Consider the following 26243-nt stretch of genomic DNA (forward strand, 5'->3'; position numbering starts at 1 on the left):
TGTGCATGCATTCGTAAAAAAAAAAAAAAAAGAAAAAAAAAAAAGGGAAGCACTCAGTCTCCGCCTATTTCCAGCCTCACAACAGATTTCATGCTGCCTTCCAGGAAAAGGTTGACTGGAAGCGAAAGTCGTATTTGAAACACCGACATTTGCTGTACAACTTCTTACAAACAGTGACAGGCAGACTGGACAGCAGACAACAGTTGGCAGGAGTCAAAGGAAAACATTGTATCCTCAAGAACTCAACTCAAAGGACTCAGAGGTGGAGAACCAGGATGTTTCAAAGTTTGGACTTTTTCGTTTTAAGCTGCCTCTTTCTAACTGTTTCATCCCAAGGAGGTGAGAAAATATACTTTAATTCTGTGTTTTTTCTGTCATTTTCCTAACCTTTTGTGTTATGAACTGCTTCCTTGGAGACTTTTCCCAATTTTGTCAGAGCTTAGCCGAAGTTACTGTGTGTTTCCCAGCACTGACGTCACCTGCGCTGTTGAGCAAGACAAGTAAAACTGTCTTAGGAGAGAGGAAAGACATTTGTGACAATGAAGAACTACATGAATGTAATATAAAAAAAAATACAGAAATAACATTGATTGGATACAATTTACAGGAAGTATCCCTTATAAATAAATAAAAAAACACAAAATTGTGTGGAAACTATATTCTATATTCTATATTCTATGTTCTATGTTCTATATTCTATATTCTAAATTCTATATTCTATATTCTTTGACTGCTGGAAAAAATAAAAAAATAATTCCTTACTTTGACTGATACATTTAAGTTTAGAACAACTCTTAACTACAGACTCAAAATCAAGCATTTTAACTGTATTAATTTGGAGAATTTCCAAAATAAAAGTCCCACATTTCTACCTGGAAATATAGCTTAATTTCTAAGAATTTGAGGTGTTGTAAAATGACATTGGTTCATCATTTTTGATAATAATAATAAAAGTCCCACATTTATACCTTGAAATGCCTCAGTTTCTGACACTTAAGAGGTGCTGTAATGTGTAAATACTGATGAATTTTAAGTAAGGATAACTCTGACTACATACACTTCAACATCAAGCATTTTTACTGTATCAATTTAGAGAATTTTCAAAATAAAAGTCCCACATTTATACCTTGAAATACCTCAGTTTCTGAAACTTGAGGTGCTGTAAAAACACACTGGTCCATAATTCCTTACCTTAACTGATGAATTTTAATGAAGTATAACTCTAACTACAAGCATTTTTACTGTATCAATTTAGAGAATTTCCAAAATAAATGTCCTACATTTGTACCTGGAAATATAGCTTAATTTCTAAGAATTTATGGTGTGGCAAAAAGACATTTGTACATAATTGCTGAAGGTGACTGATACATGACCCACTGGGTCACATTACAAGGAAGATATTGAAGAATCATTATAATTATTTTCTATCAAAATAAAAGGAATTACACACTAGCAATCAAAATAAGTGCAACATGAGACCGATTTAGTACATATTTTCGTTCACTGTGAAGGTATTGAAAAAAAACAACCAGTCATTGTGTTATTTAAATACTTAGGGGACTGCCAACATGGGGTGATGACACTGTGGGATCCGGAGTCAATGTCTGTTGAATATCCAATTTAAAACCAACTTCACTGATAGAAAGGTTAAAGATAAAGAAAATATGTGTACTGTTGCCAGTTCTCATTGGCTACAGTACACAACATAAACTTGATCTGTGAGTATGAATGTGGCTATTTTTTACGAGCTGCGTGGGAAAGTTATCTTTTCTCTCCAAAGAGGGCAGATGTTTGCCAGCAGTTTGTCTACATAAAGATTTTTTGGCAGTTCAGTCATTTCCTTGAGGCAGATTTGTCCCTCTGGATGAACAAATAACCCCACTGGACTGCTGTAAACTAGACGAGTCTAGACTAAAGGAGTCTAAGAGAAGTCAGGTGGTGTTCACAGATCAACAGGCAAATTAAAGGCACACTGACATTTCAGGTTTCTCTCCTTTCTCTTTCTCCACCTAAGGCCAAATCTTACCACCACAAAATGTGTCCCTGCAATGGATTAACGATTTGTATATACAGTTGTCCTGGGAACCACCACAACATTCAATGGAAAACTGCAAGTATAAAGTGATCCTCCCCAATGAGGCTGACTATGTGAGTATGCATGTATTTATCTATTTAAAATGCAATTCTATTCAATAGCTATACATGCTTTTCATTAAATGTTTGATGAATGCAACTCCACAACAATCTTTGAGTCTTATTTGAGGATCCCTGACGCAGTTCTGAATATTTGAATATTTTATATTTTCAGATTATTATCTCAATGCACTGCAGTAAGCACAGTGCAAGGGTCACTATTTATACACTGTTGGGCATTATTCCCAAAATTGACACCATCTCTAGCTTTGCATAGACAACCGCTGTATTTACAAAGCAATGTACACCACTCATTTCTCTAGAAACAAAAAGTTATGTCATCAGAATAATTTGCCAGATGCTATAATTAGTGGTGGAAGAAGGACCTGGAGTAGTTAAATAGATGCAGATATGTAATGTAAAATATATTCCAATACAAGTAAAAGCCCAACATTAACATTTTGACTTAAGTAAAAGAACAGCAGTATGATTGGCAAACTGTACTTAAAGTATCAAAAGCAAAATTACTCTTTTTTCAGAATGGCCCCTTTCATACTTATGTATATTGCTTTGTTATTATTATGCAAATACACAGCATTTTAATGCAGGATGGAGAATTCTAACTACTTTATATACAGTTGGGTAGTTCAATATGTAAGAATGTATCCTATTTTAGAAGCTGATCATATGTTTAATCTTATTCTGCAAAGTCAACTATACCTGTCAAATAAATGTAAGTAAAAAGTGCAATGATAACCTCTGAGTCGTAGAGGTAGCATCAAATCAAAATACAAGTACCTCAGAATTGTATCTAAGTACAGGTCTTGTGTAAATGTACTTAGTATGTTCCACCACTGACCACGTTCTTCACATAGGGGCTTTAAATGTATAGATTTTATCATATAACACCTGCATGAACTGCCTTTCTATTGATGCTTGCTTGACCTATGTGACTAATGACAATGTGCCTGAGTCCATCTTACTTTTATACAATTATAGTCTCCCTCTGCAGTCTGCATGTGTGCATTAGATTATATGAGATTTTGAAACTGATCAATTGTCTGCCAAAAATCTATTAACAACACAGAAGACCCATAACATTACATATCTACAATATTACAATCAATAATGGCTAGTGCATGTTTTATAAAACAACTCCACAACTGCATTTTTGACTTTAAACGTGTTACATGTACAGTGTTACTGATGAGGTTTTTGTTGTTGACGTAGTGTTTTTATGCCTCCGCGCCGCCGACAGCTGTGGCCAGAGGCGTTATGTTTTCGGGTTGTCCGTCCGTCCGTCCATCCATCCGGTCCATTCTTGTCAATGAGATATCTCCGGAATGCCGGAACGGGAATTTCTTCAAATTTGTCACACACGTCCTCTTGGATTCAAGATTCGATTTTGGTTGTCAAAGGTCGAAGGTGAAGGTCACTGTGACCTCACAAAATCCGTTTTTGGCCATAACTCAAGAATTCATATCCTAATTATGACAATTTTGCACAAACGTCAAACAGGATAAAATGATAAAGTGATGACATTTAGGACAGACATGGATGTAAACTGCAACTTGACTGGTTGGCGGAGGCATACAACAGCGAGGCGGTAATTCTATTTTTCTCTGTTCTTCATGGATTCAGAATGTCAAAGGCCAAACCAAAAAGTTCTACGTTGTGATGAAAAGAAGCTCTCGGCCATTGGAGATTATAACTGTCTGTGAAACTGGAAGTAGTGAGCCGTTCAAGGTCAACCTATTTTACCCAGGTAACTAATTTTGCTCACCATTAACTTTAATAACACTATTTTGTTCTCAAAGTGTGAATGCTTTTAAGTAGACAAAGAAATGTGCTTTTTGAACCATATACTGCATTAGCATCTGTGTTTGCTTACTAAGATGTGTGTCTCATTTCCTCCCAGGCCTGGTGGTGGATTTGGAGTGCTACGTCCATGCCACCAGACAAACTCATTGCTCCTGGCACCAGGCCCCAGACAGACATGCTGATCTTCGGTTTTACTATCGGTATGTGTGGGTTTGTATTGTTTTTGGCCGGAGGCATTATGTTTTCAGGTTGTCCGTCCCATTCTCGTGATATCTCAGGAATGCCTTGAGCGCATTTTTAAAAATTTGGCACAAACGTCCACTTGGACTCAAGGATGAATTGATTGGATTTTGGTGTTCAAAGTCAAAGGTCACTGTGACCTCACTGTAAACTGTAGACTTGACTGGTTAGTGGAGGCAGTTTAGATCGAGTTCAGCTAAAGTTTAAGTTTGACCTCACTGCAGCTGTGTCAAAACGAGCACAGTTGGATTCTGCTGGACTGAAGCTAAAACAGATGTATAATGAAGTTAACCTTATAAAGGTCCATCCCACACTGGTGATTCTGAGGAACGCCACATAGGCCTAATAGTGCTTTACATTCACTTAGATAATGGTATTTAAGGAAACTGGTGTTGTGTGGTGCACACCACTAGCTGCTAAATAAAGAATTTCCTTAAATCTATTTTGGAAGAACATTTACATTTTGCCATTTTCATAATAAATCCTTAAAATCAATAATCTGCAAAATATATTAGTTTGCTCTGAAATGTCACAGGGAATAAGTCTTACAATAATATACTGTATATAGGCCTATGTTGTTGTTTTTTGTTGTTGTTTTTTTGCGGCTCATGGCCTCTGATGACTGGACAATTCACATGTCAAGATTATTTATGATTTTATCCATTACCTAACTAAACAACAACCATTTAGTCCCACATGTAAAAGGTTACTTAGCTTGTTTACTTCACTGTTAAGGTAGGATAACAATCAGGTTTCCAAATCAACTTCTTTAAAGTTTTGAAAACTCTGCAGATTAAAGAAATAGTTTACGTAATTTATTCCCAAAGTATAAAAAAAAACATTTCTTGGCTGGCTGCAGTGACTTCCTGGAATCTTATCGTCCACACGAGGCTGCCAGGCAACCAGGAAATCACTGCTGCTGTCCTTTAAATGTGTTTTTTATTCTTTGGGTTTTGTATTGCATTGTGTTGTGTTAATTAATGGGCTTTAGGGGTGCTGGTAGGCAGATTTTGTGACCTCTGCAGAGCCCGGCTAGCTGTTTCCCCTTGTTTTCAGGCTTTATGCTAAGCTAAGCTAACCATCTGCTGACTGTAGCTTCATATTCAACAGACAAACAATAGTGGTAATGATCCTCCCAAAATGTCCAACTACTCCCTTATCTTTATTGAACGGTGTTTTATGTTCCCACTTGGCCAGGTCTGAGTAGCATAATTGGGGAAAAACTGGGCTTATTTATGAAATGGTTTATTTAATTAATTGTTTTATTAATTTATTCCTTTTAGGATTGCACAAATTGTGAGCAACGTGAAATTAAACAACCTTTTGCCTCTATCTTTCCAAGGGTATTGCGTAATGATGGCTCTGTATCTATTTACGACAAGTCCGATCAAAAAGTGCAAGAGTGCTCATCGTACATTGACCCCGACGGCTTCACTGGTTGTGATCTGGAGGCGGACAACAGCGACCAAATCCACATCTTGATCAATGGAACGCTGAACAACACGCATGTCTTGTACACCGACAAGATAGAGCCTTACGGTATGCAGTAACCAGTACTTATTTAGTATCAAGAGTGACATTCTGTTGAAACACGTCGCACTTCCCCATTCAGTCTCAGACTTCTAAGAGAAGTTGCTCCCTGTCCTTTCTTGGAAATGTGTTAGCAGTTATTGTGGTGTGGAGATGTGTGTGCCCTTGTGTACAGTCCGTTCCTGTGTAATAATTTTATGATTATGTAAGACTGGATTGTAGTTACTAAATCTCTGTAATGTCTGTCTCCATGCAGTGCGACCTCCTGCCCTTAACTGGACAGTCACTAAAACTGGGGGTAAATTCTATATCAACTGGACTCTTCCTAACATCAAGGTTAAGTGGAAGACTACAATTAGATACACCGAGTGTAATGACACGAAGGTAAGAGACACACCAGTGCAATATTTAGATTTGTCTCTAAGTTCTTTAAGTTGAAGCTTGTTTAGTCTGTTTATTGTATATAAGAATCCAATGGACATAAATAATAGCTCTGCTAATTTGAATCTTATTGAACCATCTTATGAAATTTCCACGAGGTTACTTTCAGTGTTTTTGCAAACAAACAATAGCTGTGTTTGCAGTCAGTGTTTCTTATGTAAATGTGTTATGTTTATCCCTCAGGTCTAACAAACGTGTTGAAGGCATTTCCTTCCTTTTACAACGACCTTTTAAAACAAATAATTAAATCCTAAATAGTTTATATTTTTTCCATTTCTTTCTTGCCTTTGTTGGCGCATTGCTATCAGGCAGGATTGTGAATTGCGTTGCCGCCGTGCTCCTCCTGCTTCTCGTGTGCATGCACAATACAAACAAAACAGGACCCACAAACATTGCTCCACAGCGCTACTAGTGGTCAAAGACACCACAGGGCACCTTTAAAGGGGAACTACACCCATTTTCAAAATTCATACACATTATTCCTATGGTCTAAGACAGTCCAAAAAATATTAATACGCTCTCCCAAATCCCAAAATTTGAGTGCTAAAACTCCAACTTGTGATGTAATGGGGTATATAAAGTGTGGAACTGCTCCATAGACAATGAATTGGGAGAGATGTTGTAGATGACCCTGAGAGCACCCAGGGGGATGTTCTGAGTATATGGGAACATTTTCTGTTTCACAACTGACAACACTACAATAGAATAAAGCCCATTTGGGTACAAAAAAAGACAACGAAATCAGTCCAAACTTCTTCTTTAAACAAACCGGTAATAGTAATAACGCTATGCCCAAGAGTTGCTGGGTAGTTGGTTGCACCTTAAGGCTCTCAAAAATGCGATTCATTTTAAGAAATGAAACGCAATTGTCGTTGCTCGCGCCCTAATTATGTAAACGGTAGTGGTTAAATTCACAAAAAGGGATGAAGTCGCTTCTGAGACTTAATTCAGCAAATTCAGTCATATTGTCCGCTTCATTATTGTGCTGTCAACTAATTGTTACAATTGTGCCTGCATTTTCTCACAGTATAAACATTATGAAAAAGGAGAAACATCAGCTGTGTGGGACGTGGTCTCTAACTGTCCGTACCGTATGGATATAAGAATTATTGTGGAAGGACGTGAATCACCACGGAGTGAAGAGAAGTATTTTGGTACGGTCATCGTCTCTCTATTTTCTTATCCTGTTGAAGAGCTCCATCACAAACACCTTTTATTATCTCCTTTAACATTGGATACACAGGACCATCCTTCACCGAAGGAAAGGACATAGTGCCGTCCCACAATTCCTTGCGGCCGCAACTTTTAATAGCGACGCACCATTCTGCCGTTCATGAAAACAAACGATATGCTTATCTTGCATATTATTTTCATACAGTCATATACTAATTGGATTCATGTTGATGAATATGAGTGGACAGTGACAAAAACGTAGTTTTGCTTTATTTCTATTTATTTATGTCGACCAAGTAACAAATAAGTAAAAAAACAACAATAACAAATAAAATGAACATATAGCAAACAAATGATCAACATAAATAAATATAACGTTCGAAAAGGAAGAAATATACATTTAATGGTTCTACTCCTTCACCATAACTAAAAAATAACTCTGTATTTATCATATGAACTTTGTGGTAGCCTGTGGGTTATTCCTTTTTTATTTCCATCCTTGGTAATGAAGTGATATTTTATTACCGGTTGTCCACGTTAGGTGAGATAATCCTTTATTATATGCTGATAAAGTGTTACAGCAGCCGAAGGAACAACGGTATCTCTCTTTCACACACCGCAGGTGAAGCAGTCTGTCACTGAAAGCGCTATTTAACAAGGTGGTCGAGGAAAAGTGGTTAGGAAAAGATTTTAGGACGTAATTTTTTTACTTTTCGACCGCAAAAATAAAAAAATAAAAATAAAAAATTACTAATTTTACCTCAATCCAGTGGTTGTTTTAAGAATAATACCGGTAGACAGAAATACATTCTATCCCCCCTGAAGTTGAGATTGTTTTTTAACAGTGGTGGGATTTAACTAAGTACATTTACTCAGAGCAAATTTTAGGTATCTTTACTTCACTTGAGTATTTCCATTTTATGACACTTTATATTTCTACTCCATCACGTTCGGAGGGAAATGTTTTACTTTTCACTCCACTACGTTTGACTGACAAATGGCTGTAGTTACTTTACAAACATACAAAGCATATGAAGAACTTAAAAAAATATCCTGCATAAATATTAAACTACCCAACAGTATATCTGATTTGAGCTTTTGAACAATTGAACTGTTACAGTTTTGTATTGGTTTGCTTTAGTAAAGGATCTGAGTACTTCCTCCATCACTGCTTTTTATATTCCCTGTAAAAACACTGCATTTTGTAACTTGAAAACACTGCCGGTCACTCTCTGACGATCATAATGTTGCTGATGTTTTTTTGCATGCAGAAGCGGACACAAATCTGTGGCTGTATGCTACCATTATCATCCCACTGATGTTCGCTGGCCTGGCAGCCCTGATTTTTGTGTGTTGCAGGAAGTACGTAAAGTCTTCATCTTTTTTGCTCTTGCTCCAATTGGTTTTAGTTGTTTGCCTGCCTCCGATATTTAACTGTTTATATATTAATATTTAACTCTCTCTGTACAGGAATAAGGACATTATTTTCCCCAAAGTACCAGAACCTCGGAACTTCCTCAGCGATATTTCTGACAACAACAATAAGGTGACTATTTGTTAAAATATTAAGACTGGGCTTACTCCCTGATTATCCGGTCTCCTTGATTCATTAAAGGAATAGTAGTTTGGGAAGTATTTGCCCAGACTTAGACGAGAAGGTCATTACCATTTAATGTCTGTATGGTAACTATGAAGCTAAGTTAAGTACTTTAAGTACTTTTAAAGGGCCACTGTGTAGGATTTAGGGGATCTATTGGCAAAAATGGAATATAATATTAATATTAGGGCGTTAATGCAAATTTTTTAATGCCACTAATTTGTTTTAACGCAATCGATCTTTCGGACGTTGTAGCGGACTAGCTTAAAGCTAGAGTGAAGATACTGGCATCATATGAATCTAGACAACCTAAGGAATCCATCGGTACCAACCATGTCATACTAGCTTGTCGTGAAGGAGGTTAAATAACGCTACGAACTTGTGCTATAATTTGGCGAGGAATAACTGGCATAGCCATTTTCAAAGGGGTCTCTTGACCTCTGACCTCAAGATATGTGAATGTAAATGGGTTCTATGGGTACCCACGAGTCTCCCCTTTACAGACATGCCCACTTTATGATAATCACATGCAGTTTTGGAGGCAAGTCATAGTCAAGTCAGCACACTGACACACTGACAGCTGTTGTTGCCTGTTGGGCTGCAGTTTGCCATGTTATGATTTGAGCATATTGTTTTATGCTAAATGCAGTACCTGTGAGGGTTTCTGGACAATATTTGTCATTGTTTTATGTTGGTAATTGATTTCCAATAATAAATATATACATACATTTGCATAAAGCAGCATATTTGCCCACTCCCATGTTGATAAGAGTATTAAATACTTGAAAAATCTCTTTAAAGGTACATTTTGAACAATGTGCGATTAATTTGCATTTGCTCATGGACAATCATGTGGTTGATCGCGATTAAATCATTTAATTGATTGACAGCCCTAATTAATAAGTATGTTTTCTTTAGTGTATAATCACCTGAAAGTAAGAATCATTGTGTTTTTGTTACCTTAGAATGAGCCATTTATATCTACATACGGAGTGGGTCCTCTTCACGGAGCCGGCCGCCATGTTCTACAGTAGCCCAGAACGGACAAACCAAACACAGGCTCTAGAGAGAGCCATTTGCATTGGCCACCGTAGTTCTCCCACATGCTTTGCACACACACACTGCACCTTTAAGTGTTGTGGTTTTGTGCCGGGAGCAGTTACCTCCTATTGTCTCCTACCTAGTATCTGATTTTCTCCTTCTTTTTCTCAGATCACTGTTCGCTACATCCCGGCAGAGGAAGAAGAACACTGTAAAATCACTCTGGTGGAAGATCCGCTGACTTTGTTGACTTAATGGCAACAGGTGTTGCTGTTAACAAGCATTTCTGATTCTTACAAACAGTCTCCTTTAATATATAAATTAAAAAGAACTGGGAAAAAAATTCCCCCTTGTCTGACACCATTGCTTACCCCAAATGAGGCTGAGACACTGCTGCCCCATTTTACTTGCATGGTCTGGTAATATTATTTTCTATTATATATTTATATTTATATTCTAGATTGGGAGCAAAATGTAACTCAATCCCCCCCCCCCATCCCACCTCCTCCCTGGAACAATAAAATACTTCTGATTCTGATATTTATTCATAGTTTCTCTTTAGTTCATCTAGAAGTGTCCTTGAGTGACTTTGTGGGAAAAGGATGCAGATCATGGCTACATAAATCTATTCAAAAACACATTGTCGATACTTTTAGTGAAAAAAATGGCATCAACATGTGTAATGAAGGTGACTAATCGGATGTGTGCGCGTGTGTGTGCATGATTCGTGCACACACACACGGATCCCCATTAGCCACTAACAAAGGGAGCAACTACTCTTCCTGGGGTCCACACAAGTAAACATTACAACATAATATAAATTACAAATCCAAGGGCAAAAGGGAACAAAAAACAAACAACAACAAAAAAGCAATAAATCAACAACAATAAAACTAATGATTATAATAACAATGACAACAGGCATCCACACTATAGCCAAAATAATAAAAACAACGTATACAGTGACTGAGAACATAAATGAAAATCAATGACCAAGAAAATTCCTCATTACTGGTCATATAGTCAGATATGATGTCCTCTTTGAAGGTAGGCTGGTGTTCCGTGCCATTAGGTATGTCTTTTAAATTCTTCTTAAAGAGGATCTATTCTGCTGAAAGCCTCCTCAGCCAGTTGTACTTCCTGTTTTTTGATTAACAGTTCTTTCTCAAGCAGAGAATGGCAGTTTGGTTAATAGTCATGGAAATTTCTCAACCAGATTGCTTAATTTTTCAAACCAGCTCAGATGAATTTACTGTTCATCAGACCACAAATGAGACAAGAATTAGCGCAACACACCGTCTCTCACTCGCTCTCCTCCTGGCGAGGCAGCCGTCTGGCTGCTGCTGCAACGACGAGCCGCACCGCCGCACGCCGCCCACAGCATCGGCCGCTCTTGCCTCATTCGTTGATTTCTCTAACGGGACTTTTCTCTTGTTTTCTTTTGGGCTGAGAGTTTTGTGCTCTCCTGTCGTTCGGACCTGTTAGAGGCCCAGAAACCTCCGGTATCGGCAGCTTTCCGTTCATTTATCTCCAGGAGGAGGAGGCGGTAAAGAAGAGAGCGAGAGAGAGACAGTCTCAGCGTGTTGTGCTAATTCTGTCGGTGGGATTTTGTGTAACACAAGACAGAACACACAACACAGGTGAAATATAGAGTGATATTGTGGTTTTAGCTGACGTGTGTCGCCTCACTGTTTTGAGCGATGCTCACTCATGTCTATTTAGAGCGAGCAAGTGCGAGCCCGACGCTGACTTTCGTCGACTTAACGGCCACAGGTGTCGCTGTTAACAAGCATTTCTGATTCTTACAAACAGTCCCCTTTAATATACAAATTAAAAAGAACTGGGGAAAAAATTCCCCCTTGTTTGACACCATTGCTTACCCCAAATGAGGCTGAGACACTGTTGCCCCATTTTACTTGCATGGTCTGGTAATATTATTTATTATTTCTATGTTTATATTCTAGAGTGGGAGCAAAATGTAACTCAATTCCCCCCAAGGGATGAATAAAGTATTTCTGATTCTGATTTTTATTTATAGTTTCTCTTTAGTTAATTTAGAAGTGTCCTTGAGTGACTTTGTGGGACTAATCGGATGTGTGCGTGTGTGTGTGCATGCATTCGTAAAAAAAAAAAAAAAAGAAAAAAAAAAAAGGGAAGCACTCAGTCTCCGCCTATTTCCAGCCTCACAACAGATTTCATGCTGCCTTCCAGGAAAAGGTTGACTGGAAGCGAAAGTCGTATTTGAAACACCGACATTTGCTGTACAACTTCTTACAAACAGTGACAGGCAGACTGGACAGCAGACAACAGTTGGCAGGAGTCAAAGGAAAACATTGTATCCTCAAGAACTCAACTCAAAGGACTCAGAGGTGGAGAACCAGGATGTTTCAAAGTTTGGACTTTTTCGTTTTAAGCTGCCTCTTTCTAACTGTTTCATCCCAAGGAGGTGAGAAAATATACTTTAATTCTGTGTTTTTTCTGTCATTTTCCTAACCTTTTGTGTTATGAACTGCTTCCTTGGAGACTTTTCCCAATTTTGTCAGAGCTTAGCCGAAGTTACTGTGTGTTTCCCAGCACTGACGTCACCTGCGCTGTTGAGCAAGACAAGTAAAACTGTCTTAGGAGAGAGGAAAGACATTTGTGACAATGAAGAACTACATGAATGTAATATAAAAAAAAATACAGAAATAACATTGATTGGATACAATTTACAGGAAGTATCCCTTATAAATAAATAAAAAAACACAAAATTGTGTGGAAACTATATTCTATATTCTATATTCTATGTTCTATGTTCTATATTCTATATTCTAAATTCTATATTCTATATTCTTTGACTGCTGGAAAAAATAAAAAAATAATTCCTTACTTTGACTGATACATTTAAGTTTAGAACAACTCTTAACTACAGACTCAAAATCAAGCATTTTAACTGTATTAATTTGGAGAATTTCCAAAATAAAAGTCCCACATTTCTACCTGGAAATATAGCTTAATTTCTAAGAATTTGAGGTGTTGTAAAATGACATTGGTTCATCATTTTTGATAATAATAATAAAAGTCCCACATTTATACCTTGAAATGCCTCAGTTTCTGACACTTAAGAGGTGCTGTAATGTGTAAATACTGATGAATTTTAAGTAAGGATAACTCTGACTACATACACTTCAACATCAAGCATTTTTACTGTATCAATTTAGAGAATTTTCAAAATAAAAGTCCCACATTTATACCTTGAAATACCTCAGTTTCTGAAACTTGAGGTGCTGTAAAAACACACTGGTCCATAATTCCTTACCTTAACTGATGAATTTTAATGAAGTATAACTCTAACTACAAGCATTTTTACTGTATCAATTTAGAGAATTTCCAAAATAAATGTCCTACATTTGTACCTGGAAATATAGCTTAATTTCTAAGAATTTATGGTGTGGCAAAAAGACATTTGTACATAATTGCTGAAGGTGACTGATACATGACCCACTGGGTCACATTACAAGGAAGATATTGAAGAATCATTATAATTATTTTCTATCAAAATAAAAGGAATTACACACTAGCAATCAAAATAAGTGCAACATGAGACCGATTTAGTACATATTTTCGTTCACTGTGAAGGTATTGAAAAAAACCAACCAGTCATTGTGTTATTTAAATACTTAGGGGACTGCCAACATGGGGTGATGACACTGTGGGATCCGGAGTCAATGTCTGTTGAATATCCAATTTAAAACCAACTTCACTGATAGAAAGGTTAAAGATAAAGAAAATATGTGTACTGTTGCCAGTTCTCATTGGCTACAGTACACAACATAAACTTGATCTGTGAGTATGAATGTGGCTATTTTTTACGAGCTGCGTGGGAAAGTTATCTTTTCTCTCCAAAGAGGGCAGATGTTTGCCAGCAGTTTGTCTACATAAAGATTTTTTGGCAGTTCAGTCATTTCCTTGAGGCAGATTTGTCCCTCTGGATGAACAAATAACCCCACTGGACTGCTGTAAACTAGACGAGTCTAGACTAAAGGAGTCTAAGAGAAGTCAGGTGGTGTTCACAGATCAACAGGCAAATTAAAGGCACACTGACATTTCAGGTTTCTCTCCTTTCTCTTTCTCCACCTAAGGCCAAATCTTACCACCACAAAATGTGTCCCTGCAATGGATTAACGATTTGTATATACAGTTGTCCTGGGAACCACCACAACATTCAATGGAAAACTGCATGTATACTGTGATCCTCCCCAATGAGGCTGAATATGTGAGTATGCATGTATTTATCTATTTAAAATGCAATTCTATTCAATAGCTATACATGCTTTTCATTAAATGTTTGATGAATGCAATTCCACAACAATCTTTGAATCTTATTTGAGGATCCCTGACGCAGTTCTGAATATTTGAATATTTTATATTTTCAGATTATTATCTCAATGCACTGCAGTAAGCGCAGTGCAAGGGTCACTATTTATACACTGTTGGGCATTATTCCCAAAATTGACACCATCTCTAGCTTTGCATAGACAACCGCTGTGTTTACAAAGCAATGTACACCACTCATTTCTCTAGAAACAAAAAGTTATGTCATCAGAATAATTTGCCAGATGCTATAATTAGTGGTGGAAGAAGGACCTGGAGTAGTTAAATAGATGCAGATATGTAATGTAAAATATATTCCAATACAAGTAAAAGCCCAACATTAACATTTTGACTTAAGTAAAAGAACAGCAGTATGATTGGCAAACTGTACTTAAAGTATCAAAAGCAAAATTACTCTTTTTTCAGAATGGCCCCTTTCATACTTATGTATATTGCTTTGTTATTATTATGCAAATACACAGCATTTTAATGCAGGATGGAGAATTCTAACTACTTTATATACAGTTGGGTAGTTCAATATGTAAGAATGTATCCTATTTTAGAAGCTGATCATATGTTTAATCTTATTCTGCAAAGTCAACTATACCTGTCAAATAAATGTAAGTAAAAAGTGCAATGATAACCTCTGAGTCGTAGAGGTAGCATCAAATCAAAATACAAGTACCTCAGAATTGTATCTAAGTACAGGTCTTGTGTAAATGTACTTAGTATGTTCCACCACTGACCACGTTCTTCACATAGGGGCTTTAAATGTATAGATTTTATCATATAACACCTGCATGAACTGCCTTTCTATTGATGCTTGCTTGACCTATGTGACTAATGACAATGTGCCTGAGTCCATCTTACTTTTATACAATGTTAGTCTCCCTCTGCAGTCTGCATGTGTGCATTAGATTATATGAGATTTTGAAACTGATCAATTGTCTGCCAAAAATCTATTAACAACACAGAAGACCCATAACATTACATATCTACAATATTACAATCAATAATGGCTAGTGCATGTTTTATAAAACAACTCCACAACTGCATTTTTGACTTTAAATGTGTTACATGTACAGTGTTACTGATGAGGTTTTTGTTGTTGACGTAGTGTTTTTATGCCTCCGCGCCGCCGACAGCTGTGGCCAGAGGCGTTATGTTTTCGGGTTGTCCGTCCGTCCGTCCATCCATCCGGTCCATTCTTGTCAATGAGATATCTCCGGAATGCCGGAACGGGAATTTCTTCAAATTTGTCACACACGTCCTCTTGGATTCAAGATTCGATTTTGGTTGTCAAAGGTCGAAGGTGAAGGTCACTGTGACCTCACAAAATCCGTTTTTGGCCATAACTCAAGAATTCATATCCTAATTATGACAATTTTGCACAAACGTCAAACAGGATAAAATGATAAAGTGATGACATTTAGGACAGACATGGATGTAAACTGCAACTTGACTGGTTGGCGGAGGCATACAACAGCGAGGCGGTAATTCTATTTTTCTCTGTTCTTCATGGATTCAGGATGTCAAAGGCCAAACCAAAAAGTTCTACGTTGTGATGAAAAGAAGCTCTCGGCCATTGGAGATTATAACTGTCTGTGAAACTGGAAGTAGTGAGCCGTTCAAGGTCAACCTATTTTACCCAGGTAACTAATTTTGCTCACCATTAACTTTAATAACACTATTTTGTTCTCAAAGTGTGAATGCTTTTAAGTAGACAAAGAAATGTGCTTTTTGAACCATATACTGCATTAGCATCTGTGTTTGCTTACTAAGATGTGTGTCTCATTTCCTCCCAGGCCTGGTGGTGGATTTGGAGTGCTACGTCCATGCCACCAGACAAACTCATTGCTCCTGGCACCAGGCCCCAGACAGACATGCTGATCTTCGGTTTTACTATCGGTATGTGTGGGTTTGTATTGTTTTTGGCCGGAGGCATTATGTTTTCAGGTTGTCCGTCCCATTCTCGTGATATCTCGGGAATGCCTTGAGCGCATTTTTAAAAATTTGGCACAAACGTCCACTTGGACTCAAGGATGAATTGATTGGATTTTGGTGTTCAAAGTCAAAGGTCACTGTGACCTCACTGTAAACTGTAGACTTGACTGGTTAGTGGAGGCAGTTTAGATCGAGTTCAGCTAAAGTTTAAGTTTGACCTCACTGCAGCTGTGTCAAAACGAGCACAGTTGGATTCTGCTGGACTGAAGCTAAAACAGATGTATAATGAAGTTAACCTTATAAAGGTCCATCCCACACTGGTGATTCTGAGGAACGCCACATAGGCCTAATAGTGCTTTACATTCACTTAGATAATGGTATTTAAGGAAACTGGTGTTGTGTGGTGCACACCACTAGCTGCTAAATAAAGAATTTCCTTAAATCTATTTTGGAAGAACATTTACATTTTGCCATTTTCATAATAAATCCTTAAAATCAATAATCTGCAAAATATATTAGTTTGCTCTGAAATGTCACAGGGAATAAGTCTTACAATAATATACTGTATATAGGCCTATGTTGTTGTTTTTTGTTGTTGTTTTTTTGCGGCTCATGGCCTCTGATGACTGGACAATTCACATGTCAAGATTATTTATGATTTTATCCATTACCTAACTAAACAACAACCATTTAGTCCCACATGTAAAAGGTTACTTAGCTTGTTTACTTCACTGTTAAGGTAGGATAACAATCAGGTTTCCAAATCAACTTCTTTAAAGTTTTGAAAACTCTGCAGATTAAAGAAATAGTTTACGTAATTTATTCCCAAAGTATAAAAAACACATTTCTTGGCTGGCTGCAGTGACTTCCTGGAATCTTATCGTCCACACGAGGCTGCCAGGCAACCAGGAAGTCACTGCTGCTGTCCTTTAAATGTGTTTTTTATTCTTTGGGTTTTGTATTGCATTGTGTTGTGTTAATTAATGGGCTTTAGGGGTGCTGGTAGGCAGATTTTGTGACCTCTGCAGAGCCCGGCTAGCTGTTTCCCCTTGTTTTCAGGCTTTATGCTAAGCTAAGCTAACCATCTGCTGACTGTAGCTTCATATTCAACAGACAAACAATAGTGGTAATGATCCTCCCAAAATGTCCAACTACTCCCTTATCTTTATTGAACGGTGTTTTATGTTCCCACTTGGCCAGGTCTGAGTAGCATAATCGGGGAAAAACTGGGCTTATTTATGAAATGGTTTATTTAATTAATTGTTTTATTAATTTATTCCTTTTAGGATTGCACAAATTGTGAGCAACGTGAAATTAAACAACCTTTTGCCTCTATCTTTCCAAGGGTATTGCGTAATGATGGCTCTGTATCTATTTACGACAAGTCCGATCAAAAAGTGCAAGAGTGCTCATCGTACATTGACCCCGACGGCTTCACTGGTTGTGATCTGGAGGCGGACAACAGCGACGAAATCCACATCTTGATCAATGGAACGCTGAACAACACGCATGTCTTGTACACCGACAAGATAGAGCCTTACGGTATGCAGTAACCAGTACTTATTTATTATCAAGAGTGACATTCTGTTGAAACACGTCGCACTTCCCCATTCAGTCTCAGACTTCTAAGAGAAGTTGCTCCCTGTCCTTTCTTGGAAATGTGTTAGCAGTTATTGTGGTGTGGAGATGTGTGTGCCCTTGTGTACAGTCCGTTCCTGTGTAATAATTTTATGATTATGTAAGACTGGATTGTAGTTACTAAATCTCTGTAATGTCTGTCTCCATGCAGTGCGACCTCCTGCCCTTAACTGGACAGTCACTAAAACTGGGGGTAAATTCTATATCAACTGGACTCTTCCTAACATCCCTGTTCAGTGGAACACTACAATTAGATACACCGAGTGTAATGACACGAAGGTAAGAGACACACCAGTGCAATAATTAGATTTGTCTCTAAGTTCTTTAAATTGAAGCTTGTTTAGTCTGTTTATTGTATATAAGAATCCAATGGACGTAAATAATAGCTCTGCTAATTTGAATCTTATTGAACCATCTTATGAAATTTCCACGAGGTTACTTTCAGTGTTTTTGCAAACAAACAATAGCTGTGTTTGCAGTCAGTGTTTCTTATGTAAATGTGTTATGTTTATCCCTCAGGTCTAACAAACGTGTTGAAGGCATTTCCTTCCTTTTACAACGACCTTTTAAAACAAATAATTAAATCCTAAATAGTTTATATTTTTTCCATTTCTTTCTTGCCTTTGTTGGCGCATTGCTATCAGGCAGGATTGTGAATTGCGTTGCCGCCGTGCTCCTCCTGCTTCTCGTGTGCATGCACAATACAAACAAAACAGGACCCACAAACATTGCTCCACAGCGCTACTAGTGGTCAAAGACACCACAGGGCACCTTTAAAGGGGAACTACACCCATTTTCAAAATTCATACACATTATTCCTATGGTCTAAGACAGTCCAAAAAATATTAATACGCTCTCCCAAATCCCAAAATTTGAGTGCTAAAACTCCAACTTGTGATGTAATGGGGTATATAAAGTGTGGAACTGCTCCATAGACAATGAATTGGGAGAGATGTTGTAGATGACCCTGAGAGCACCCAGGGGGATGTTCTGAGTATATGGGAACATTTTCTGTTTCACAACTGACAACACTACAATAGAATAAAGCCCATTTGGGTACAAAAAAAGACAACGAAATCAGTCCAAACTTCTTCTTTAAACAAACCGGTAATAGTAATAACGCTATGCCCAAGAGTTGCTGGGTAGTTGGTTGCACCTTAAGGCTCTCAAAAATGCGATTCATTTTAAGAAATGAAACGCAATTGTCGTTGCTCGCGCCCTAATTATGTAAACGGTAGTGGTTAAATTCACAAAAAGGGATGAAGTCGCTTCTGAGACTTAATTCAGCAAATTCAGTCATATTGTCCGCTTCATTATTGTGCTGTCAACTAATTGTTACAATTGTGCCTGCATTTTCTCACAGTATAAACATTATGAAAAAGGAGAAACATCAGCTGTGTGGGACGTGGTCTCTAACTGTCCGTACCGTATGGATATAAGAACAAAGCCTTTGTATGTGGAAGGACGTGAATCGCCACGGAGTGAAGAGAAGTATTTTGGTACGGTCATCGTCTCTCTATTTTCTTATCCTGTTGAAGAGCTCCATCACAAACACCTTTTATTATCTCCTTTAACATTGGATACACAGGACCATCCTTCACCGAAGGAAAGGACATAGTGCCGTCCCACAATTCCTTGCGGCCGCAACTTTTAATAGCGACGCACCATTCTGCCGTTCATGAAAACAAACGATATGCTTATCTTGCATATTATTTTCATACAGTCATATACTAATTGGATTCATGTTGATGAATATGAGTGGACAGTGACAAAAACGTAGTTTTGCTTTATTTCTATTTATTTATGTCGACCAAGTAACAAATAAGTAAAAAAACAACAATAACAAATAAAATGAACATATAGCAAACAAATAATCAACATAAATAAATATTACGTTCGAAAAGGAAGAAATATACATTTAATGGTTCTACTCCTTCACCATAGCTAAAAAATAACTCTGTATTTATCATATGAACTTTGTGGTAGCCTGTGGGTTATTCCTTTTTTATTTCCAACCTTCTTAATGAAGTGATATTTTATTACCGGTTGTCCACGTTAGGTGAGATAATCCTTTATTATATGCTGATAAAGTGTTACAGCAGCCGAAGGAACAACGGTATCTCTCTTTCACACACCGCAGGTGAAGCAGTCTGTCACTGAAAGCGCTATTTAACAAGGTGGTCGAGGAAAAGTGGTTAGGAAAAGATTTTAGGACGTAATTTTTTTACTTTTCGACCGCAAAAATAAAAAAATAAAAATAAAAAATTACTAATTTTACCTCAATCCAGTGGTTGTTTTAAGAATAATACCGGTAGACAGAAATACATTCTATCCCCCCTGAAGTTGAGATTGTTTTTTAACAGTGGTGGGATTTAACTAAGTACATTTACTCAGAGCAAATTTTAGGTATCTTTACTTCACTTGAGTATTTCCATTTTATGACACTTTATATTTCTACTCCATCACGTTCGGAGGGAAATGTTTTACTTTTCACTCCACTACGTTTGACTGACAAATGGCTGTAGTTACTTTACAAACATACAAAGCATATGAAGAACTTAAAAAAATATCCTGCATAAATATTAAACTACCCAACAGTATATCTGATTTGAGCTTTTGAACAATTGAACTGTTACAGTTTTGTATTGGTTTGCTTTAGTAAAGGATCTGAGTACTTCCTCCATCACTGCTTTTTATATTCCCTGTAAAAACACTGCATTTTGTAACTTGAAAACACTGCCGGTCACTCTCTGACGATCATAATGTTGCTGATGTTTTTTTGCATGCAGAAGCGGACACAAATCTGTGGCTGTATGCTACCATTATCATCCCACTGATGTTCGCTGGCCTGGCAGCCCTGATTTTTGTGTGTTTCAGGAAGTACGTAAAGTCTTCATCTTTTTTGCTCTTGCTCCAATTGGTTTTAGTTGTTTGCCTGCCTCCGATATTTAACTGTTTATATATTAATATTTAACTCTCTCTGTACAGGAATAAGGACATTATTTTCCCCAAAGTACCAGAACCTCGGGACTTCCTCAGCGATATTTCTGACAACAACAATAAGGTGACTATTTGTTAAAATATTAAGACTGGGCTTACTCCCTGATTATCCGGTCTCCTTGATTCATTAAAGGAATAGTAGTTTGGGAAGTATTTGCCCAGACTTAGATGAGAAGGTCATTACCACTTTAATGTCTGTATGGTAAATATGAAGCTAAGTTAAGTACCTATATGTAAACGTTTAAAGGGCCACTGTGTAGGATTTAGGGGATCTATTGGCAAAAATGGAATATAATATTAATATTAGGGCGTTAACGCAAATTTTTTAATGCCACTAATTTTTCTAACGCAAACGATCTTTCGGACGTTGTAGCGGACTAGCTTAAAGCTAAAGTGAAGATTCTGGCATCATATGCATCTAGACAACCTAAGGAATCCATCGGTACCAACCATGTCATACTAGCTTGTCATGAAGGAGGCTAAATAACGCTACAAACTTGCGCTAAATTTTGGCGAGGAATAACTGTCATGGCCATTTTCAAAGGGGTCCCTTGACCTCTGACCTCAAGATATATGAATGAAAATGGGTTCTATGGGTACCCACGAGTCTCCCCTTTACAGACATGCCCACTTTATGATAATCACATGCAGTTTTGGAGGCAAGTCATAGTCAAGTCAGCACACTGACACATTGACAGCTGTTGTTGCCTGTTGGGCTGCAGTTTGCCATGTTATGATTTGAGCATATTTTACTCCCATGTTGATAAGAGTATTAAATACTTGAAAAATCTCTTTAAAGGTACATTTTGAACAATGTGCGATTAATTTGTGTTTGCTCATGGACAATCATGTGGTTGATCACGATTAAATAATTGAATCGATTGACAGCCCTAATTAATAAGTATGTTTTCTTTAGTGTATAATCACCTGAAAGTAAGAATCATTGTGTTTTTGTTACCTTAGAATGAGCCGTTTATATCTACATACGGAGTGGGTCCTCTTCACGGAGCCGGCCGTCATGTTTCTACAGTAGCCCAGAACGGACAAACCAAACACTAGCTTAGAGAGAGCCATTCGCATTGGCCACCGTAGTTCTCCCACAGGCTTTGCACACACACACTGCACCTTTAAGTGTTGTGGTTTTGTGCCGGGAGCAGTTACCTCCTATTGTCTCCTACCTAGTATCTGATAAATATAATGGCATCTAAAATGCAGCCTTAAAAGTTATCCTCACCAGAGCTCAAACCAAACGTGCCCACAATGGCAACAATTGATAGAATGATGTTTTTTTATTATTATTATTAAATGCCACACTGTGTTTGGCTTTCTCTCACTTTATTTTCTTCTTCTTTTTCTCAGATCAGTGTTCGCAACCTGTACGTCCCGGCAGAGGAAGAAGAAAACTGTAAAATCACTCTGGTGGGAGATCCCCATAGCAACATTCTGGACTGATGACACATCTCTGCAGCGGCAACACCTTGAATCTGCAGAGTCTCCCAAATTCTTGTTGTACTGAATTAACAAGAAAAATAGAGACTTAACTGTTTAACTGATGAATCCAGGAGTGCATCAACAAGGGAGACCTCAAACTTCCATTGAACAAAAACAAACGGTGGTAGCTATTGCATTCCTGTGCACTGTTGTTGCCAAACTGATGCACTACGCTTACTCAATGTTGTTTAGACAGAGTAATGCAGAAGTGAGTCACACTGAATGATATGGAACTGAAGGTCCTTATCAGTCCCAATGTGCCACCATGCACTTTACGCCGAATTCGCATTGCCATCAATACTTCGCTCTAGAATCCTCATCACCATCATTATGTTTATCATTGACGTGTGCCGAGCAAGTCGTCAGCTGTGGCTCATTTCAGTGGCCGAACACATTCTATAAAGGTGAGAGGACTGAACCCACATGAGGTGCATCTCAAATCTCAAGTATTTGTCGTTTCCTCGCTCATTGCTTGAACCGAAAGTTGTTCCGGTGCGCCATCTTTAAGACCGTCCCAAAGCTCTTATTTCTGCACGGAGGAGTGAGGATCGGGCAAATCCCAAGTCAGAGAAACGTGGATGCAATTAAGAGACGTGGGATGCACCCCATGGTCTACACAGAACTCACACGATTGTTTGATATCTGCTTGGACAAAAGGTCAGGGAAACGCTAGACTCTTGCACAATGCAATAGCTGAGTCCTTAGTTACTACATACACATTTCTTGGACAGAGAGCTGCCCTACATGATCTCACTGATTGAGTTTGCTGCTCCCCCTAAAGACCTCCTGTATCTCCCTAAAAAAGACAAAAATGGCTCTATTGTGGCTCTCAGAGGGTTAACTTCTCCTATGATTTCCTTTATTTCTGCTTTCAGAAGCGTTTGTACCGGAAAATCAGATGAAGGGTATTACATTTTCTCTCTCAAATGCACAGAAATACAGTTGTATTGAATGGATGTTAAATGTTTGAGGGAGTCGCGGGACGATTATGCTTCTCAACATCTCATTATTGACCTGAGACATTAGGAGCTCCCATCTACTGAAGTATTACCACCCTTGTGTAAAACTGCTGATGCATTAATATTGATGTTGTACAGTTTGAAACGGTAAAGCAAAAAGGTTGAATGTTTTGATGACGTGCCCAGACTGCTGCCAATGCTGGGCGCCACTTTTGAAGGATTTTATAATACGCGTTATGCTGTTTCCTTTGATATATTTGAAGTTGCCATTTCTGCGCAGACGTTTCAGTTTTTATTGTCTCAAAAAATGTATCTGTTACTAAAGAGGACCTATCATGCTTATTTTCAGGTGCATACTTGTATTTTGGGTTTCTACTAGAACATGTTTACATGATTTAATGTTCAAAAAAACACTGGAAAACGCTTATAGTGATCACGGTAACAGTGATCAACCGCTTGGGACAGAATCATTCTTACACACATGCTGCTCACAAAAAACTATACAACAACAACAACAACGAAGTTGAGGGAAAATGCACAAAAGCATAATAGGTTCTCATAAAGTACCTCTAATGTTCACTTTAGAATTTAGAAACATTTTAATTATAGAATTCACTTTTACACACTTAACATGTTATATCCAATTTGTTTACTTTAAAGCATCATATTGTGGTTTTATGGGCGGTTATGTACCCTATGTATATGTTATCTATATGTTTTTTCTGTAATGAGCAACATCCTTTCTTCTTCCTCATGTTTTTTGTAATTATTTTTACCTCCCTCAAGTCATATTTGTCCTTTTCACTTTGGACCAATTTCTGAATACATAGTTACAATAATCTAATCAAGGGAGTCAGCCGATTAGACTGTTGACAAGCTATTAAATAGGTGTTATCAGTCGCTTTAAGCCATATAGATGTGGTTCAGTAGGGGCCTACTACACCCACTAATAGGTTTTATCATCTATTCACATGGTAGACCACTGAAAGAAGGTATAAAAGAACACAACAGTTTCCTCTAAAAACACAGGGTTTCACCCAGGAGACAGGAAACACATCCTGTGTGAAACCAACAATGTGTAGTTGTCTCTGTGTTTGACACAATGTTTTTCCCTGAACTTAACCAAGTGTTTTTTTTTTTGACTAAACTTAAAGAAGTTGTAGTTTTGTTGCTTAAACCTAAAGAAGTTGTAGTTTTGTTGCTTAAACCTAAAGAAGATTTAGTTTTGTTGCCTAAACCTAAAGAAGTTGTAGTTTTGTTGTTTAAACCTGAAGAAGTTTTAGTTTTGTTGTCTAAAATTAAAGAAGCCTTTTTGTTTGTGTTCAAAACGTGACATTTCATTCAGTTTTACCTCTTAGAATGTGTTGCTATTAAATGTCACTTTCACTTTTGCATCGTAGTAGGCGTAGTGGGCCCCTAATGACCAACATCTATGGTGCTTATAGCCACTGATAACGCCTATTTAATGGCCTGATAACAGTCGAATCGGGTGCAGCAGCGAGTGATAAGAGTCGAATAGTTTACAAGCTTTGGTGAAGACATTGTCAGTGCCTACTGTATGCTAAGAATTTCACAATATTGGCCGGAATTCAGTAGAACAAAGTTTCACAATATCCACTTCTCTAAGTCATGACTGTAATGCGTTTTTTTCTTTGTGTCAGTTCCTTGGATCAGCTGGTGAACAACTGTGTATTATCCAAACCAATGTAAGGCCGATCAAGTCATGGTGTGATAACCAGATTCGAAAGCTAAGTTCTAAGAATGTTCAGGGTCATGATGTTTCATTACCTGCACAGAGAAGTTTCAGTTCTCCTTTTAAAGTCTGAGTGAATTTCTTCATTAACTCCAGACAGATGAGGAAGTTTCAAAATTGGTTTTAAAATTGCTTAAGTTTGCAGATCTTGTGGCTTTTTCATTTTTTTTTTTTGATCACTAGATCTGTCGACCTCACAATCTCATATTTTAGCTGGAGGTTCGTGCAGCTCCTCATTCAATCGACCGTACACGGTAGCATATGGCACAATCTATAGCTATAATACATGGAGCTATAGAGATAGGCTTGAATGTACATGTATGGCATTAAAAATGAACTCGGTTGTGTTGTTGTAAAACTATGAATGTTTGTAGGCCACTACAGTATGTAGAACCATTGTGGGTATATGGGTCTAGGCTGGGGTGGGGTGGATGACATTTATTGGTCAGTTTTTGTTATTTTGTGATGGTTATGGCAATGATTATTGTTCTACTTTTTTTCTTTTTTAAATTAAAACAGTTGATAAAAAAAAGAGAGCATGTTTCTGTTTTGTTGATGTACAGGGCCCTCAACTAGCTTTTTTCACCATCCTCCCGAAATACAACTTAAAGGTCCCATATTGTAAAAAGTGAGATTTTCACGTCTTTTATATTATAAAGCAGGTTTATGTTCTATATAAATACTGTGAAAGTATCAAAACACTCAATCCACAGATAAATACACACAGCCCATATTCAGAAACTCTGCATTTGAAACAAGCCGTTCGGATTTCTGTACATTTGTGATGTCACAAATCTACAATATTTAGACCATTACACGGTTTTAAACGTAAACAGTGTGTCCCAGTTTATTTCTGGTTGCAGTGTATGTGAATGACATCAGCTGACAGGAAGTAAACATGGACCCAAGCTGTTTCCTAGCAACACCATTGCCATTCCGTTGAAATGCACTGCAGGGACCCAGCAAAATGGCTGGTGGCCAGTGACCACATGAACTCAGTAACATGATCCTTGACCCATGGACTCAGCTCAGCTGCCATTGGCTACTGTAGCATTCACACCTACTTGTGAAATTCACCCAGGACAAAACCAGAGGAATCTCTTTGTTCCTTCTCTTTCTGCTCTTTCTT

The 26243-nt window shown here is 37.7% G+C and overlaps 2 protein-coding genes across 3 annotated transcripts; both read left to right on the forward strand.

The window, feature by feature from the left end:
- Positions 1–68: 68 nt before the first annotated feature.
- Positions 69–12001, forward strand: LOC141760194 (interleukin-13 receptor subunit alpha-1-like). The gene is made up of 11 exons (XM_074622795.1): positions 69–339; positions 2015–2148; positions 3775–3898; positions 4052–4154; positions 5537–5733; positions 5981–6108; positions 7193–7319; positions 8610–8700; positions 8809–8884; positions 10148–10329; positions 10509–12001. Exons 1-10 carry the CDS (start codon positions 276–278, stop codon positions 10229–10231), a joined length of 1128 nt encoding a protein of 375 aa, XP_074478896.1. The 5' UTR covers positions 69–275; the 3' UTR covers positions 10232–10329; positions 10509–12001.
- Positions 12002–12180: 179 nt separating this feature from the next.
- Positions 12181–24689, forward strand: LOC141760192 (interleukin-13 receptor subunit alpha-1-like). 2 transcript variants are annotated; one of them, XM_074622793.1, is made up of 10 exons: positions 12181–12422; positions 14098–14231; positions 15858–15981; positions 16135–16237; positions 17619–17815; positions 18063–18190; positions 19275–19410; positions 20701–20791; positions 20900–20975; positions 22271–24689. In XM_074622793.1, exons 1-10 carry the CDS (start codon positions 12359–12361, stop codon positions 22361–22363), a joined length of 1146 nt encoding a protein of 381 aa, XP_074478894.1. In that variant the 5' UTR covers positions 12181–12358; the 3' UTR covers positions 22364–24689. The 2 variants fall into 2 exon arrangements, with proteins under 2 accessions (XP_074478894.1, XP_074478892.1); XM_074622791.1 differs by lacking the exon at positions 22271–24689 and adding an exon at positions 21875–21985 and having other exon boundaries at positions 12190–12422.
- The last annotated feature ends 1554 nt before the right edge of the window (positions 24690–26243 follow it).

This window comes from Sebastes fasciatus, chromosome 22 (assembly GCF_043250625.1).
Source record: "Sebastes fasciatus isolate fSebFas1 chromosome 22, fSebFas1.pri, whole genome shotgun sequence".
NCBI lineage: Eukaryota > Metazoa > Chordata > Actinopteri > Perciformes > Sebastidae > Sebastes > Sebastes fasciatus.